Source organism: Zalophus californianus, chromosome 2 (assembly GCF_009762305.2).
Source record: "Zalophus californianus isolate mZalCal1 chromosome 2, mZalCal1.pri.v2, whole genome shotgun sequence".
NCBI lineage: Eukaryota > Metazoa > Chordata > Mammalia > Carnivora > Otariidae > Zalophus > Zalophus californianus.
In genome coordinates, this window is record NC_045596.1 from 20,080,194 (window position 1) to 20,097,896 (window position 17,703).

Below are 17,703 nucleotides of genomic sequence, written 5' to 3' on the forward strand. Positions count from 1 at the left end.
GATGGAACAGTGGCATATGGGAGGGGGTTTTGGACATTGGAGGGTCAGGAGGGGCTGCTGCAGAATGTGAGATGTTAGAGAGCAGGAAGCTTGGGGGAGACTGGTTTTAAGAAGCAGCATGTCGGGGGACGCCTGGGTGGCTTAGTCAATTAAACATCTGCCTTCGGCTCAGGTCATGATCTCAAGGTCCTGGGATAGAGCCCCGAGTGAGGCTCCCTGCTCAGGGGGGAGCCTGCTTCTCCCTCTCCCTCTACCCGCCCCCCGCCCCACCCATGCTCGCTCTCTCTCTCAAATAAATAAATAAAATCTTTAAAAAAAAGAAGCAGCAGCAGCAGCATGTGGAGGGTTATGACCAAGCTTTCCTCTTCTTCCAGGGACACAAGGAGAGACCAGAGCTACTTGTAATTACTCCCTTGTTTGGGGGTTGTTTCATTAAACTCTGCACTGTGGTGAGACTGAATCGCCTGGGTCTTAATATTTACTCGGGCTACATTTACATTCCCTGAGAACTCCCACCACAAATGTAAAATAGCGAGGAAGCATTGCTTTTAAAGACTCTCAAATGCTTTTGTATCTTCTTTAAGATATTTGTATTCTCGGGACCTAGCACAGCACTGTTCGCACAGTGGGTACTGGAAAGAATCAAGCGAAAAAAGTTCATTTGGATTTTCACATGATTTATGAGCCAAGAAGATGCTATGATCCAAAGGGACAGAGGAAAGATGTAAACTTGAAATAAAAATATTTGGGGGTTGCCATGTGCCCAGAATGCCTAGATGGGTTAGAAGAAACAAGTGTAGGAGATCCAGGGTAAATCACATCAGGAATGAGCAGAGTGGAGCCTGGGAGCCTGGACAAGTGTCAAGACTACTATTTTCTCTGGAGGCCCCAACCTTACTTTCACATGCTCTTCAGCCCACACAACCCTTGAAAGCAAACAGGGAGATGACCGAACTAAGTGGGCGTGGTGACATAAGCAGGGATCTCTCAGCCCTACTGTTGGAGATGCCAGTGAGGGTCTGGGTCAGTTCTGGGGCTGATGCAAGGGCTCAGGTGGGGCTTGCAGAGCTGGACAGAACCTCTGCCCTAACGTGTCTTGCAAGATGAAAGAACTTAGCTGTATTTTTTTTTTCTTGGTCTCTAGTAGACTTCCTGGAGTAGACACCTGGAGACAAATGCAGGAGAATATTCTTCAGGGCTCACATATAGATTTCAGAAAGTGCCAGGAATTTGGGGATAGCACTTAAAATCCTGTAGGCCTCTCCCTGTGTTGCCTTGGTTTGTTGCCTGGCTGAAGGCAGAAGCTGAGGCTTAACAAGAGGCTGCCTGGAGCTAAGACCAAGAGGTGGGGCTCACCCCAGGCCTGGCGTCTCAGCTCTGCTACCAATTTGCTGGAAAAAGTCATTTGTGCCAATTAGGCTCTGGTTAGTAAAGGGTTGTCCTGTCTGGGAGGCGGGGAGAGGAGCCAATTGTAAGAACAGGTGATCAATGAAAGTGACACATTACTCATGCCTCCAATTCTTCTTAGACAATCCTCAATTAGCTCTCTGAGAAATAGAGAAAATAAGTGTACTTGCCTTGCTAATGACCACATGGTCGAGACTGAGCAATTTACACAGCATTTTAGCTCCAAGATGAAATGTGCTGAAATATTGGGATTAATGAGTTTCTGACTTGCAGGTCTGGAAAAATTCAGTTTTCTGTACTTCACAAATAGAAAAACAACAATTTAGTGGTAGAACGATAATGAAAAGGAACCAGGCCATTCTCCCCTCTATCCTGGTCGAAAGAATACTTGCTCTGGCCTGAAGCGACCCTTCTTCCTATGAATTTATGATCTGTATTCATAGTTCATATTTCACTGGCATGCACTGTGCCTAAGTCAATGGTTGTTTATGGCTAGTATCAACCTGATCAGCTGGGCATCATTCTCTTTGCTTGGTGCCTATGATGGACACACCCTAAGGGGACCCCTTATAAAGGACCCCTTTATAATCCCCCACCCACTTTGAGTGACTGCAGGACCTATGACCTGCTTCAAACTAACAGAATAGGACAAAGGTGATGGGATCTCACACCTAGGACTCCTGATGACTTTGCAGAAGACTTCTGTCATGAGAGGATCAGTGGGGAAGGCCACCGGTGTGGAGCTGTGTGTGGCCCCCGTGAAGCTGAAAGAGGCCCCCCAGTCAAGAGATGGAGAAAATACAGGGTCCTGAGTCCCAACATCGCAAGGAAATGAATTCTGCCAACAACCAGAATGAGGCTGAAAGAAGATCTTTCCATAGTTGAGCCTCCAAATGAGAACACAGTCTGGCTGACATCATGAGACCCTGAGCAGAGGACCCAGCCTAGCTGTGCCAGGACTCCTGACCCACGGGGACTGTGAGTGAATGACCATGCTTTGTTTTAAGCCCCGACATTTGTGGTCTTTTGTTGCACAGCAATAGAGCACTAATTCAACACATATGCCATGCCAGTAGTTAAATAATTGGTTATCACCACTACCTGTTTCATTGCACAGTCAGCAATTTTCATCACTGCTGCGTGATGCAGAAACACTAGACCTAGTGTTGTAACTATAGCTTCCAGCAAGTGTGACTTTTCCTAACTAGCTTTAAGTCTCCTGAGGCCAAGAACTCTGCTTTTGTACTTTTTAAAAGATTTTGTCTATTTGAGAGAGAGAGAGAGCACGCAAGCCCTTGAGCAGGGGGAGGGGCCGAGGAAGAGGGAGAAGCAGGCTCTCCACTGAGCAAGGAGCCTGATGTGGGACTTGATCCCAGGACCCTGTGATCATGACATGAGCCGAAGGCAGACACCCAACTGAGCCACCCAGACGCCCCTCTGCTCTCAGAGATCTTAAAAAACTCCACAGCATATCAAAGTAATTGATACACAGTAAGTACACAGTCATATGTGATTTGAGTTTTTGACCCTTCATTTGTCCAATGAAACCTAATGGGTCTAAAGACATGGAGACATGAGGCAAACTTGCACTGCACTCCTGCTGTGTACCAGGTGAGAGCCCAGACATGCAGAGAACAAGACAAAAGTCTTGTCCTCAATTTGTTCATGGTTCAACCCAATCAATGGGATTTCGGAACCTCATCTTCTCACCATGCAGAATCAGATGCCCAAAGATCCCTAGAGTTCTTTGTCAGTCTGTCAAGATTATGATTTGGCAGATCAGGTAGAGGTGTGGCTGTAAAGAACCTCAGTGACTTTTTAGTGACTTTTTAGTTTGCCAGTAGAAGCAAAAGTCCGCCGCGGTACCCATTTTCCATTTAAACAGGGAGTAAGCCACAAAGATAAATGGGCAAACTCCACCCTTCCACAATAGCCCATCAGTCCCTCAGCTCTGTGACTCCGAGTGGACATCCATATTCAAGCAGACCAGAGATCAAAGCCACATTAGGCGTGAGCTACTTTTTATTCATAGACTTACAGAATATATCGAATTAAGAGGCATGTTGTTTGTTAACTGTATTTACCAAAAAAGAGCTAAATATATATCCAGCCTTTAAATGCATCCATTGTAGCTTGCATACTGCAAAATTTGCTTTCATATACATATAAATTATTCTTATTTTACCTAAGTTATGCATCTAAGATACATAAAAATGGTACCAAATGGCATATTGGCTTATTTTATCACAGTTCTTATACATTCCTGATAGTCAAAGGGATTGATAGGGAATGCATAGTTTCCTACTAGAGAAAAAGGTAGATTCTGATACAAGTAATGGAATAATGTTAAGGATAAGAGTGCCTCGCTAGGTTTAGATCTCAGTAGTTTTACAACACAATTCTTATTTCAATTAGCATTACAATGGGCTCTCTTCGTTAATAACTGGCTGTTAATTTGCCTAGTTGGTCCACCCTCTACTTGCCTGGCTGAGGCAAAGGAAATCATGATGATCTTTTTTTCTTCCAGTTTATTTCTACTTTCCCAAAAGAGTTTCCTCCACAGCCATCTGCCCTGCTTTTCTGCCCATTCCCTTTAGACTGTCCTAAGTCTGGACCACCTTACTCACAGCGTCAACAACTAGATTATTGCATTCCACTTCAGAGCCCTGCTCAACAGAATCTTTGGCCACTGCCTAATTAAAGAACTCTCTTCCAAAACTGCAGAAGAGGGGCTGACACCTTTTCGGAAGAATCAGGAAGCTGGCTAAAGAGATTTTCTTTAGGTGGCATGCAGATAGACTCCCCTCCTGCAGACCTTCATCTCTCTTTCATTATACCCCAGGTCAGAGAAATTTCCATCGTGAGTGTTCCTGGCAGCCAAACCTCCAGCATCCCACGCTGATTTCTTTCCTAAAAATACACAGCCTCTCAATCCATGGGGAAGAAAAATGCAACACTGGCATTTTCAGCGTGCTCCCCAAAGGCTGATTATGACCCGGAGCAATTCATCATCACTTGTGCATTCGAGTTTTTAGTTGTTCCCTGATAGAACTCTCTTGTTTATCTTGTGGACATTGTGACAAGAACCAGATGTGTCTCAACCTCAACATCGCCCCATCGCTATTGGGGTCGGGGGGAGTGTGTGGAGAAGCAGCCCTGCCGGCTAGAAATCCTCTTTAGAGCAGAACACTATCTGAAATTTCTGGAAGACTTTCAAGAGTGGGGCCTCACGTGTAATAGCGATCCCGTAGCGTTTAATTGTTAAAGGGACCAGCTGATGAGATGGTGTCTATTCAACTCTATTTTCCTTCTGGCTATGCATAATTTGTTGTATTTTTTATTTTATCTCAAGGTACTGCTATATTCTGAATCATGAGAAAAAAGTCTTCATTTGGAAGGCATGTCAGAGTATCACAAAGAAAATACAAAGCCCGCTGTGCAGGGGCAAAGCTCTGCTTTTGCCTCACTACTGGATAATCTCGAGCAGGCAACTGACTTAGATTTTTTACGCCGATTTCATTCTCCTGAAATTAGAATACCCGCCCACCAATAAACTGAACTATTTATGAACAAATGAGATGGACACAAATGTACACTGAAAGAACATAAAGCTTTGCTGAAATGCAGGGTGGGCTTATTATCCGTTGCCCGAGAACACCCTGCCTTCACACCAAAGGCTCGTTTTTAGTCTTCGTGAGAGATCGGTTCCTGATCCCACGCTTTAAGGCTGTGTGGTGTGGCCACTTGGCTACGTGGGGGGACTTAGCCCTAGCCACAGAGACTGTAAAGAAGAAACAAGCTAGCAAGAAGGCAACCCATGGGTGATGGGAAAGGAATGGACGAGAGCAGCCCTTCCCAGAACTCGCTCCACAGGTGATGGCCCCACGTGTCTCTCTGCCTTGGGTTTCTGTTGTTGTTGTTGGGGTTTGGGGGGTTTTGTTGTTGGTGGTGTTCTTTTGTCTTACATTATTACTGGGAAAACCTTCTTGCAGAAATTGTTTAAAACTGGAGGGATTCTTGGGATGAAGCAGTGAGATTAATGAAGCAAAGCTTCCACCACCTCACGCCAAGAACATCTATGCTCCTTTAGCAAGCCGGCCAGAACAAATACCTCCTCCCTCGGTGCCGAGACTCTTGGAGGCTGCAGATTCTGATCTTGTCTAATTTCTTAAGAAGGAAAAGAGAACCTGGCTGCAGCCGCATGGACTACCCGCCCTCTTGCCCTCACCTCACCTACGGTTCCTTAGATCTTTCTTCCACCGGCCAATGTCTCCCTTGGACTCAGCAAGCACCCCTGTCCCCAGCCCCATACCCCGGGCTTCCCAGTTTCCCAGATTCATTATTGGAAACGGTGAATGCCAACGGTTTCTCCAGCCACTTACCCCCTCAGAGGGGAAGCTGTGGAGCCAGTGATGCTTCCCCATGGGCAGCCCTGCGAAAAGATGCCCAGGTTGCCTTCTCAACAAGTGGCTGGACTCGGGAACATCATTTCGAGCTCGCACAAGTGCTAGGGCTGCCGAAATGCCCCCTACCTTGTTTGCCAAGGGCCTGTTTTTCCGCCCAGGCTTGCCTGAGGGGTTCCATGTGCCAGAAAGAATTGCTTGCCCATCTCAACAGCCAGAGGAATAGCAGAGCTGTCCCACTTTCAGCCACCGATGATGCAGGGATCTGGGCATTTGCAGTCAATGCAAATCAACCGGGAAGGCAAAAGAATCTGGATTTTGATGCTTCAAAAATGAAAACAAGCCACTTTTCTCCTGTTCGGTTGGTGCCTACTGGAAAGCTTCAAGCAGCAACGCTATACTCCGTGTGGGTGACCGAGTTCTTTAAAATCCCCGGTGTCTGAGGCTGGAAGCCCGCAGTCTGCAGTTCCGAATGTAGCCAGCATCGAGGCTACTCATTGCCTTGATCTGCATCGCTTCAACCCGAAACAACACCGTGCTCAGATCTGCGGCAAAACATCTACCAACTCATGACTTGGCAAATGATCATTAAAAAATAACACTCCAGTACAACATGATTGTGCTGACTTGGGGGCTACCAGAGATGCTGTTGGGGGGCTCTTTCAGAGTCACTCCTAAAATCCACTTCAAGAGAACCAGCTAATTAGGCAGAGCATCCACTGGGAAGCTTCCACAAAACCAGACCCCATGGGCTTCCCAATAATCCACACCAGAGAAGGCCAGTTTGAAATAGACCCTCTGGCCCCCTGAGCGCAGACCTGGTCTGTGGGATGCTGTGTGTCTAGCTCCAAAGCTGGTCCCCAGTGATCAGCCCGAGCCCGCCCCCCTCCCCGCCCCAGCCTATTCAGGATGAGCCCCCTGCCAGTATGTGGTCCCACGTCAGGGTGTGAGCCCCAGGGGGTTTTCCTCGGCTAAACTACTGGGAAAGGAAGGGGCACCGGTGTCAGGAGCACCCTGGGTTCTGCAATGTGGTGCCCCAGCCTGTCCGCATTGGCGGCGGCAGCAACAGCACATCAACAAAGCAGGACCGACGTAGGAGTAGGGAGGAAGGCAGGGAGGCAGGAAGGTAGGCTGGTACTCAATGACTCGAAACAGGAAGCTGCCCAGAGGGCACAGACATGCACAAATCAAAGGGCCACCTCTAGGTTTCAAAGTACAACGAGACTTGTGTAAAGTCCTCTTTGATCCCACAAAATCTTGCTTCAGAAATTCTACCGAATGCTCATCAGCTGGAAAGCCCTGTTCTATTGCTTTAAAGGATGGGATGAAAAGCACCGTTCAGTCTTTGGCCTGTCTGCTGGTTACCCACAAATTCAAAGAATGGGTTCAGGGAAGCAGCCAAGTCATGGAGGGCATCTAAAAGCAATATTGCTCCAGGCGCCACGGGGTGGGCTCTGAACTACAAGGAAGAGGGGAAACCGCCTTTGTCTCACTCATGGGCCTATGGCCCATGCTGGGCCTGGACGCGTGTCAGCAGAGTATTTTCTTTGTGGCAAAGGAAGCAACGCCCAACGTTATTTTGTGAACACCCCCCATCACGAGCATCGCCCGAGCCAATGAAACAGCCAACGTTCTGCTATGAAGGGGCATTCAGGAAACTGAAATGACTCAAAATAGTATTGCTGAGTGTTATCAGATTTTTAAATGAATCATCAGCAAATTTTTTCAGCTGACTTTGGCTTTAAGCATTCTTACCCAACAAGATTGCTGAAATGGAATGAGAAGGGCCCATAGTTTGGTGGTTTGTTTTTTTTTTAATTTCATCATAAGAACCGCCCCATCTTATCCGATTTCCTCCTTCCTCATTAAAAAAAAAAGAAAAAGAAAAAAGCACATTACTTTTCTAGATGGTAAGAGTTAATGCTCCACTCTTTTCTCAGAGATAACAGGCTTTAAGATGTCTTTTGAAATGGGAGAATGGACATGTCATGCAGTTAGCCAATAAAAGCAATCCCTGATTGAAATGTGAGTTCTAAAATGTTGAAAATTTCTATTTCCCCAGTGCGTTTTTAATTGCGGAGCTCTGAACTTGGCCTTGTGTTTGTTTCTCGGGCCTCTCTTGTGAAAGCTAGCACTATGTGTCTCTTAAATTCACCAGTCACCTCTTCACAAACTTAAGTCAACGACTATATGTTCAAAAATCTTTGTTTTCCCTTTGAAACTGGATGCAAAAAAGAAATCTCTCCTGTCAGTGGAGACAGCTGTGAAGGAACGAGGTGCCTGCACATAAATCTCCTTGAATTTTTTGAATAGCTGCTTTTCTTTATCCCACTGGTAGATCTGGGAGAATGTATAGTCACTCCCCAGGGCCAGGTAGTGATTATCTTTAAAAGAAAAGGGCTGCAGTGTCATGGCCCCCCGGGATGGAAGAGCCTGGATCTCCACAAACTGCTTACTGTTCCACGTCATGACCCTGGAGTCCCCGATGAAGCGGGTGAGGGAAAGGTAGAGGGCATTCTGCATCCTAAAGCTCTTCACGGCCAGTACGTCCTCCATGTTGGGGATATCACTGTGGGGGACAAACTTCTTAGAGCTTTTATTCCACTGGAGGATGATGGGGACCTGGGAGCGGCTGGACAGAATCAGGTGCGACTTCCCGTCTATGTCAACAAATTCTGCATCCGTGTCCCTGAACCACTCGTGCAGAGACTGGTAGGAGTAGAACCCTTTGGTGTTCCATTTATACACCGTGGACAGACCAGCTTTAGAGCTATCTGCGATGATGAAGAACGTCTCGTCCTCAATCTGAAACAGCTCGATGTCGTTGGGCTTCGAAATGCGAGAGACTTCAATGTCCTGGAATTTGACAAACTTGGTCCAGCTCTCGTCGTATTTGTAGATGTGAGAGCCGCCGAAGAGCTGGGCCACCACCACGAAAACCTGGTCGTCGATGAGGATGGCCTTACAGCCCACAATGGACTGACCTGTGCCCCAAGAGAAACGAGAGGGCATTAGGGCACCGCAGGGAGAAATGGTCCTCCGTAGTGATATTGGAACCCTCGTGAGCTGGCAAATGCGGACAGATGTAAAGAAATGTGAGAAAATGGGGTAGCCGACGCACGGAACAGCATGGCGGCTTCTCGACAATCTGAACACAGAAATACCATGTGATCCAGCAATTCCACTTCCGGGTCCATACCCAAAAGTAAAGAAAGCAGGGTCTCTAAGAGATGTGCACACACATGTTCACAACAGCATTATTCACAATAGCCAAAAGGTAGAAGCAACCCTAGTGTCCACTGATGGATGAATGGATAACCGAAATGTGGTGTAGACACACATGGAACATTGCTCAGCCTTAAAAAGGAAGGAAATCCTCACATAGGACACATGACAATATGGATGAACGTTGAGGGCATTATCCTAAGTGAAATAAAGGTAGTCACAAAAAGATAAATAATATCTGACTCCACTTACATGAGGTCCCTAAAGTAGTCAGATTCAGAGAGACAGAAAACAGAATGATGGGGGCCAGGGGCTGGGGGAGAATGGGGAGTTAGTGTTTAATGGATAGAGAGTTTTAGTTTTTCAAGATGAAAAGCGTTCCGGAGATTGTTTGCACAACACCGTGAATGCACTTAATGCTACTGAACAGTACACTTAAAAATGGCTAAGATGGTAAGTTTTATGTTCTGCATATTTCCCTACAATTAAAACATTTTTAAAAACTTAAAAAAAAATGTGTCTCCATTAAGGGCTGGTCTCCTGGTCTCTGGTATCTTTAGAGGCCGGAGTACAATTCAGGGAAGGCACCAACACCAAAGGTATTGTCTTCATGTTCTTCAAAAAAGTATTTCCCAACTCCGGACAGTGGAATGAGACAGATGGGCTTCTGTTCCTGGCATGGGGGTAAGGGAGGGTAAAAAGGTAGGAGTCAGGTCTCAGAGACAGGAGGAAAAGAATGTAATGAAGATATCTGGCTCCTTCTGATTTCTGGAGCCAAAGGAAGCTGAACAGAGGCAGAGACGGAACAGAGAAGTGTTAAGCCCTGTAACTCTAGACCAGGTGGCCCAGGGTTTGAAATGCAGCCCATACCGTATAAGCTTTCTGGCCCTGTGCCAGTTAACTGTCTGGGCTCAGGCTCCTCATCTATAAAATGAGGCGCTATTAGCGCTGACCTTCCAGGGTCAGTAAAGTCTAAGTGAGAAAATTCCTGGTGTTTTTAGAACACAGCACCCACAAACAGGAAGTGGTCAACAATTAGTAGCTATCATTACTGGCTAATTGAAACGACTGTCCTGACCTCGCCCCTCTAAAATCTCCTATAACAGGCGCTGCGTAAGTACCTGAAGAATGGTCAATGACGAGAATGATCTAGCTCAGGCGGCCCAGAACCGGAACTCTGCTGGAAAAGGGGAAGTCTTCTGTCTGGACCACCGCCTACAGTCTTCTCCCACGCTGCACCCGGACCCCCAGACTGTCCCCCAGCCTCCTCAGCCGGCCAGCGAGCAATGGACCACCCACAACCCAAAGAGGACTGACCCTCCAACTAGGTCATTGGATTAAAACTTATTTCTTTCCCCCCTGATTTTCTAGGCGATTGGACCAAAGTGAATTTAGTCTGTAAATTACAGGGTAATTATCCAATTCCTGTCCTCAGTATTAACTTTGGGGGCAGCCAGTGGGTAGTTTTTAGAGTGATACTTACTTTTCTCTTTCACTATTTTGGCCTTCTTGCAAGAACTTGGTTCCTTTCTTTTGTTTAAACAAATTATTTTGTTTAAACTAATTATTCCTTTTTTTTCCTGAGTATAAAAGTTTTCAACATTCCCCAAAGCAAATTTTACAAAAATAATAGGTAACAATTATAGTGTGTACTATGACCGAGCACTATACTAAGCATTTTACATGTATTCACTCATTTAATCCTTAACACAACCCAATAAGACCAGTACTATCATCATCAGCATCATCCCCATTTTGTAAAGGGTAAAATTGAGGCACAGAGAAGTGAAGTAACTTATACAGCTAGTATGTGGTAGAGCCTGGGATCTGAATCTGGGTAGTCTGGCTCCAGTTTACACTCAGCTGCGAACAGACCAAAAAGCACCAAAAAGAAAATCAGAATTACTTGTACTGCAAAGTTGAAATAACACTTAACGTCTTGATGTACTTCCTTAATCGTTACTCTACACACATACTCAAATGTGCTTTTTAAAAATAAATTTGGGGGGCACCTGGGTGGCTCAGTAGGTTAAGCGTCTGCCTTCGGCTCAGGTCACGGACCCAGGGTCCTGGGGTCGAGCTCTGCATGGGGTCCCTGCTCTGCTTGTCCCTCTCCCTCTGACGACCCCTCCCCCCTGCTCATGCTCTCTGTCTCTCAAAAAAAGAAATAAAAATCTTTAAAAATAAATAAATAAATAAACTTGGGCTTATAGGATACATGGGCTTTTTATAACCTACTTTTTTTTATTTGACCATGACATTGTGAACATTTTCCCCTGCTACTGCACCTTCTACAACTTGATTTTTAAATACTATAAGGTATTGCACTGTACAGGTGTATCCTATTTTTAACAAATCCCCTACTGTTGGACATTGCAGTTATTTCTAGCTTTTCATTATTTTAAGTAACATGTTTCCTTGTAGAGCAATCTTTTTTGAAAACCATCTGGCAGTGTTCTTAAAGGTAGGCATTGCTGGGGTAAACGTTGTGCCCCCTGGAGGAGCCAAACAGGAAAGATAGCCACCCGCCGCAGGACCTTTGCACTTGCTCTTGCCTCTGTCTGGACTGCTTCCTCCTCACATTGTCCCCATGGATCAACTCCTCATGTCCCACTTGGCTTCTCCAAACAACCTTTCTCACGAGGCCTATCTAAATGTCACAATCTAAAATGTCAACACTCCCATGGCCAGCTCTTCAAAACTCCCAGCACCCTCTTCCTTTCCCTTCTTAGTGTGTTGCTATCTGATGTGTTAGCTGTATTATAATTGTCTTTTTTATTGTCTCTTGCTCCCATTATAATACAAACCCGTTGAGGATGGAGGTTTTCATCTGGCCCGTGCATGGCTGTGACCCCAGCACCTAGACTGTGCCTAGCTCGGATTAAAGGCTCAAGAAATCCTTGTGAATGAATGAATGAATGAATGAATGAATGAATGACTTGATGCACGTAGGGATGCAACCAGCTGCAGATTGTCGGAAGGGCAAGCAGAGGGCAGTACCGTCCCTTCCTACCGAGGTCAACCTAAGAGAAGAAAGGGGTGAGATGCAGCAGTGACAGGCCCTGGGCTTTGCCCCCAAAGTGATTCAACACGCCTGAGCCTTGATCTCTCCATCTGTGAAGGTGTGAGAAGGAAGCTGACATTCATTAAGAACTGCTCACTCGGGTCCTGGGATCGAGTCCCGCGTCGGGCTCCCTGCTCCTTGGGAGCCTGCTTCTCCCTCTGCCTCTCTCTCTCTCTGTCTTTCATGAATAAATAAATAAAATTCTTTAAAAAAAAAAAAAAAGAACTGCTCACTTGGTGCCTGGCACTCACTGACTCCTCACAGCATCCATATAAAGTACATGCGCTGCCCATCCTACAGATGAGGAGACCGAGCCCTAGAGGCCACAGTCCATATTATATCTCAGTGCCTGGCAGAGTCCGGAGTACAATCCACGTCCATCAGTTTTCACAAGCCGAGCTCTTTATCATCTCTATGCCCCCTTTCTCTTGAACAGGGCTTCTGTCCTCTACCTGCAGGCAGGCAACCTGCGCTAAGACCTCAAGGGGCTGTGGTGAGTTTCCAATGAGACAAACCGGCTCCTGGCACCTCATGGGCCTGCAAGCAGCCTGGCAACCAGCCCTGGTGTGGACCCCACTCCCCACCCCGCATAAAGCAAAGCTTCACTCTGCTCCCATCTCCTAGCATGGGGTGGGAGGAGGGGAGGCCAGGGGGCCAGCCCATTCATCCCTCACCCATTTCCCAAGTCTGGAAAAAGAGGGAAGCAAAGAGCACATGGATAGCGGGTCTCCCCTTCCTTGTTTCCTTTAATATGTACCAGGTTTAGGGTCCAAATGCCTGAGCTTTCTCGCCAGGTTCACCTGCGGTGCTCTGTGCTGAGTGCATGCTTGGCGGGGGTGGGGCTGCTCTCGGGAGTGTGAGCTCAGCACTAGGAGGCCAGGTGGCCGCACCGCGGAGGCGCATCTGACATGGCATCTTTGGAGCTTCTGGGGCGCCTGTGCACCTCAAAGACCTCCCAGTGCTGCCAAGATCAGGCTCATTACCATCTCTGCTCTGGGAGGGGTGGAACCACGCTCTCCCTGCCTCCCTCCACCCCTGCACCTGCTGCAAAACCACTTTGCACCTGCGAGCTTCCTAGGAGCCTCCTGATCCAGAATGTCTACCTGATATGCTGCAACAGCAAAATACTGCTCTGACCCCAAATCGGGAAGCACTAAAGGAAATCCTCTTGTGGGGTCACAATTAGGCTACTGTGGTGCTGTCTATAAAGTCAATATTATTATCAGATTGCACCTGATAAATGAGAAGTCTTTAAAACGTTATCAACTTAACCTACTTATTTAAAAAGCAAGGAAAAAATAAATTAAAAAAATAAAAAGCAAGTAGACGGCCCATTTTTAGTAGCACTGAGACACTGGGTTCCTGACAGTGTTGAAAGAAGCATTAACTAGGCCTCAACCCAAAGGCATGAATTTAGATAGCCATTTATTCTTATTTTGTTTGCACTTATTTAAAGGAAGCAGTGATCACCAGGACCTGGCAAGAGGACAGCAGGAACAAGCCATACAGTGTGTCTGTATGTGCGTGCATGGATGGATGTGGGTCTGTGTGTGCGTGCCTGGATGGATGTGTGTCTGTGTGTGCGTGCCTGGATGTGTGCCTGTGTGTGCATGCCTGGATGGATGTGTGTCTGTGTGTGTGTGTGCATGGGTGGATGTGTGTCTGTGTGTGCATGCACAGATATGTGCATGCCTGGATGGATGTGTGTCTGTGTGTGCATGCATGGATGGTTGTGTGTCTGTGTATGCATGCATGGACTGATGTGGTCTGTGTGTGCATGCAAGGATGTGTGCCTGTGTGTGTGTGCATGGATGGATGTGTGTCTGTGTGTGCGTGCATGGATTGATGTGGTCTGTGCGTGCATGCATGGATGTGTGCCTGTGTGTGCGTGCCTGGATGGATGTGTGTCTGTGTGTGCATGCATGGATGTGTGCCTGTGTGTGTGTGCATGCATGGATGTGTGTGTGTCTGTGTGTGTGCATGGATGGATGTGTGCCTGTGTGTGTGTGCCTGGATGGATATGCGTCTGTGTGTGCGTGCCTGGATGGGTGTGTGCCTGTGTGTGTGTGCCTGGATGGATGTGTGTCTGTGTGTGCGTGCCTGGATGGATGTCCGCCTGTGTGTGCGTGAATGGATGGATGTGTGACTGTGTGTGCATGTGTGGATGGATGCGGTCTGTGTGTGTGTGCGTGGATGGATGCGGTCTGTGTGTGCATGCATGGATGGATGTGTGTCTGTGTGCATGCATGGATGGATGTGTGTCTGTGCATGCGCATGTGTGCATGAGCATGTGTTAGCACATTAGTTAACGATCAGCATAACAGAAGTCAAAGGTATCATTTAGCTGTATAAAAAGCTGTTGCGGTCTTAGGCTGCCCAAAGCGCTCAGGATTAAGGGATTCTCAGGTGACTTCTCACCACTACCGGAAAATGCCTCCCACTATATGAAACCCATCCTCTCTCCCCTTTCAAAGGATCACAAACGACAAATAAGATCACCACCCCCAGTTTCTGTTCTCACCAATAACTGACCAAGTCGAGAAGAAATCAGAGAGAAGAGGGTGGGCTGGAACGTGTTCCCCAACTCTAGCCAAGTCAGAGAGCCACGCCTCCCCTCCTTGGGATGCCAGAATGCTGTTTCTCTCACCGGCTTGAGGCCGTCAATACATCTGATTGAAGTCACAACACACCTGTAATGTTGTCATAGCTCCGGAAATTCATTTCGATGTGGTCCCACTCCAGCACCATGCAGTTCTCCATGCTGGGCTGAGCGATGGCCACATACACGTCATTCTTGGAGTTGAACGTATCCACCGAAACCGACTGGTAGGGCAAAGTCTGATGAACAACAAAATCTGGGAATGGGTATTTAAAGAAAAAAAAAAAGTCTCCATGAGATCCCCTGTGGGAATTATTGCCCTCCATTTCCCTTCTACCCTTTGTAGCATTGGTTCCAAAGATGAGCAGGGAGGAGGGGGGACCGGAGAGAAGCAACACGCATATCACAGCATGTTTTACTCTGGAAGGTTCCAGAAGGGTTCTGCCTTGGACAGGATGATGAATAGCTCACAGCTTGGCTGCCGGATTGCAAAGTTTAAAACAAATTTGGGGAGACCTGGCTCTCGAAAACACCAGCACAAAGATGCCACGGAACAGCACTGCCTCAACACTGCCCAGATGCAAATCACTCTGGGAAGAGACTGGCAGTGGTCGCATGGGTTTGGGAAATGCTGTTTTCTAGCCCTCTCGGGATGGCCCTGGAAGCAAAAAACCTGTCTTGCTTTGCTTGCTGGGGCGCTGCTCAAGCTTACCTGCCAAGGTGATTGTTTCGGCCGTGGTTACACTCCCACGCTCCCCAACTCCAGGTTCAAAACCAAAGGTAAACTCCCACAGGGCACGCTGCACTTCGGGGAACCAAACCAAGCCCTCTGATACAGACCCAGAGATCTGTGAAGCCCGCAGAGCAGGGAAGTGAACCGAAGGACGTTTATTGGTTGTTGGACTTGGGGGTGAGGGACGGTTATGCCTGCGATGTGGACAGTCTCCCGCGGTCCGCGAACAATGACAGTCTGTTGGATCTTCAAGCCATGTGGAACCGTCCTATCGGAACACGTGTTCTACTCCTACACTTAGTGCTAAGTCAGCACTCCTCGGGGTATGGCCCCCTCAGCTACCGCTGACTCACTGTGTTCTCTTGGAAGGGAGGTACCAGCTTACCAAGGAACAGGGTGAGCGTGCCGTGGGATGCAAGGAGGGGTAGTGTGTGGGAGCTAGGGAAGCAACGAAGAAAGAATTAAAACAAACAATTGAACAAAACACTAAGAAAGCTGAAGGTAAGTTATTTCTTCGGCTAGAGATGCTTCCATGTGCACCGCTTCTTGGCAGGCTAAGCACACCCAAGGTCAAATGATGGTGGACGTCTGGCGGAGGGAAGTCGTTCCTCTGAGAAAACCCTGGCTCGGCCCATGCCCTGCCCACCCACCCCTTAGCTGTGCCCACTCCGGCCCCATCTCTCCTGCAGAGCCGTCCCAGATCCAATGCACAGGACTCTCTCCTCCCTCACTGGGTCCATCATAAGGCATGGCTCTTTCGATCTCATTCTTCACGAATCTCCAGCACGGCAACTGCAGAGTCAGCTTTGGAGAAATGGGAAAGATCTTAGAGCCTTGAGCCCTTTCACAGAGCCAGAAGCTGAAGCTCAGACAGCGTGTGCGCCCGCACAGCCAGCGTCTTGTGCCTCCTGAACCAAGGGCTTCCTGAGGTCAGGCCTGGGTCCCACCCTCCTGAGAGCCTCCCACGGCATAAGCCCATGGTGGCCACTCAAGAAATAACTCTGGTTCGGAGGAAGCCTCATAAAAGAGGTCGAGTGAGAAAGACAGGAAAGGGGTGAGCCACTCAGTGGTGAGCAAAGGCAGGATAACGCTGATGGGGCAGAGGCAGGAAAGGAAGGGAGAGCCTGAGAGACGCCGAGCAAGGGTTGAGGTGGGAAGGGTAGAGCATTCGGGAATGAGAAGAGCAGGTATCGTGAGGGGCGGGAGAAGGGAACAGGGCTGAGGGAACCAGGATGGCATGCGGCACAGGAAAGAGCCCTGTGCCTGGGTTCAGACCCCCTGAAAACCACCCCCTGCACTTGAGGCCCGAGGCTGCGCCCTTTCCCTGACAAGGCCTCAGTTTACTTCGGTGCCAGACGGGGGCGACGAATTTTTACCTGCCTAGCTTGATGGCAGGGACGCATTGGTAATGTTGGTGGAAGCGCCCATCTCGGGGCCCTGGCACGTAGTAGGGCTTCATAAATATGGAATTGAGGTCTGAGAAAGGGCTGCCTGCCTCCTCCGTCCCAGCCATCCCTGGGCTGTCTCTTGAGGAAGTGTCCATCCTAACGGCATCTAAGATGACATGGCAGAGCTGTGACTGACGTCTGGCTGAGTGACCTCGGGGAAGTTATGGCACCTCTGCCTGGCTTAGTGTCCTCACTGGATATTTTAATTCTTACTCACACAGAGTGGTGCGTAGCATAGTGAGGGCTCAGTACATGCTCACTTTTGGAGGTGTTCCCATCCCCATTCTGAGTGCGCAGTAGATGCCTCATAAATGCTTGCTGGCATAGGAGTGTGGGAGGGCTGGCCTCACCCACCCTGTGGTCCACTCTGCAGACCGTGTGGGGAGGAGGCTGGGGATGAAGGAACGATGCACGCAGGTGCAGGGACAGGAGGGGGAAGGAAAGAGCAGGCCGCCTCTGCGCCTGACAGCCCGAAGTCGCCGAGGGAGAGCAGGGACAAGTGACAGTAGTGGACGGAGGGTCCCCTCACCCCCAGAGCCGGGAGCACAGCAGCCGCAAGAGCTGAGGCTTTAGCTAAGACAGGCGAGGCTTCGGGTTCCCACTTGTATCTGCAGCTCTGTGACCTTGGGCAAGAAACTTGAGCCTCAGGGTCCGCATCAGTGAAATAAGGGTGACACCTATTTCGTGAGGTTGCCGTAGCGACTATGGAAGAGCGTGTAAGCGTTAGCATTAGAGTCGTGTATGGGGAGTTTGATACCTTAGCTTTGTAGGCTGTAGAACAATGACCGTGTTGAGTTGCTGCGTGAACGCTCAGGAAGGATCCC

The 17,703-nt window shown here is 48.2% G+C and overlaps 1 protein-coding gene across 1 annotated transcript in view; it reads right to left on the reverse strand.

Moving 5' to 3' along the window:
• Nucleotides 1-3,411: 3,411 nt before the first annotated feature.
• LGI2 (leucine rich repeat LGI family member 2) overlaps nt 3,412-17,703 on the reverse strand; it is a 30,514-nt gene continuing 16,222 nt past the window's right edge. The window contains 2 exon segments of the mRNA XM_035726386.1: nt 3,412-8,794; nt 14,790-14,954. Of these exon segments, the coding sequence (XP_035582279.1) occupies nt 7,977-8,794; nt 14,790-14,954 (983 nt within the window). The 3' untranslated portion in view covers nt 3,412-7,976.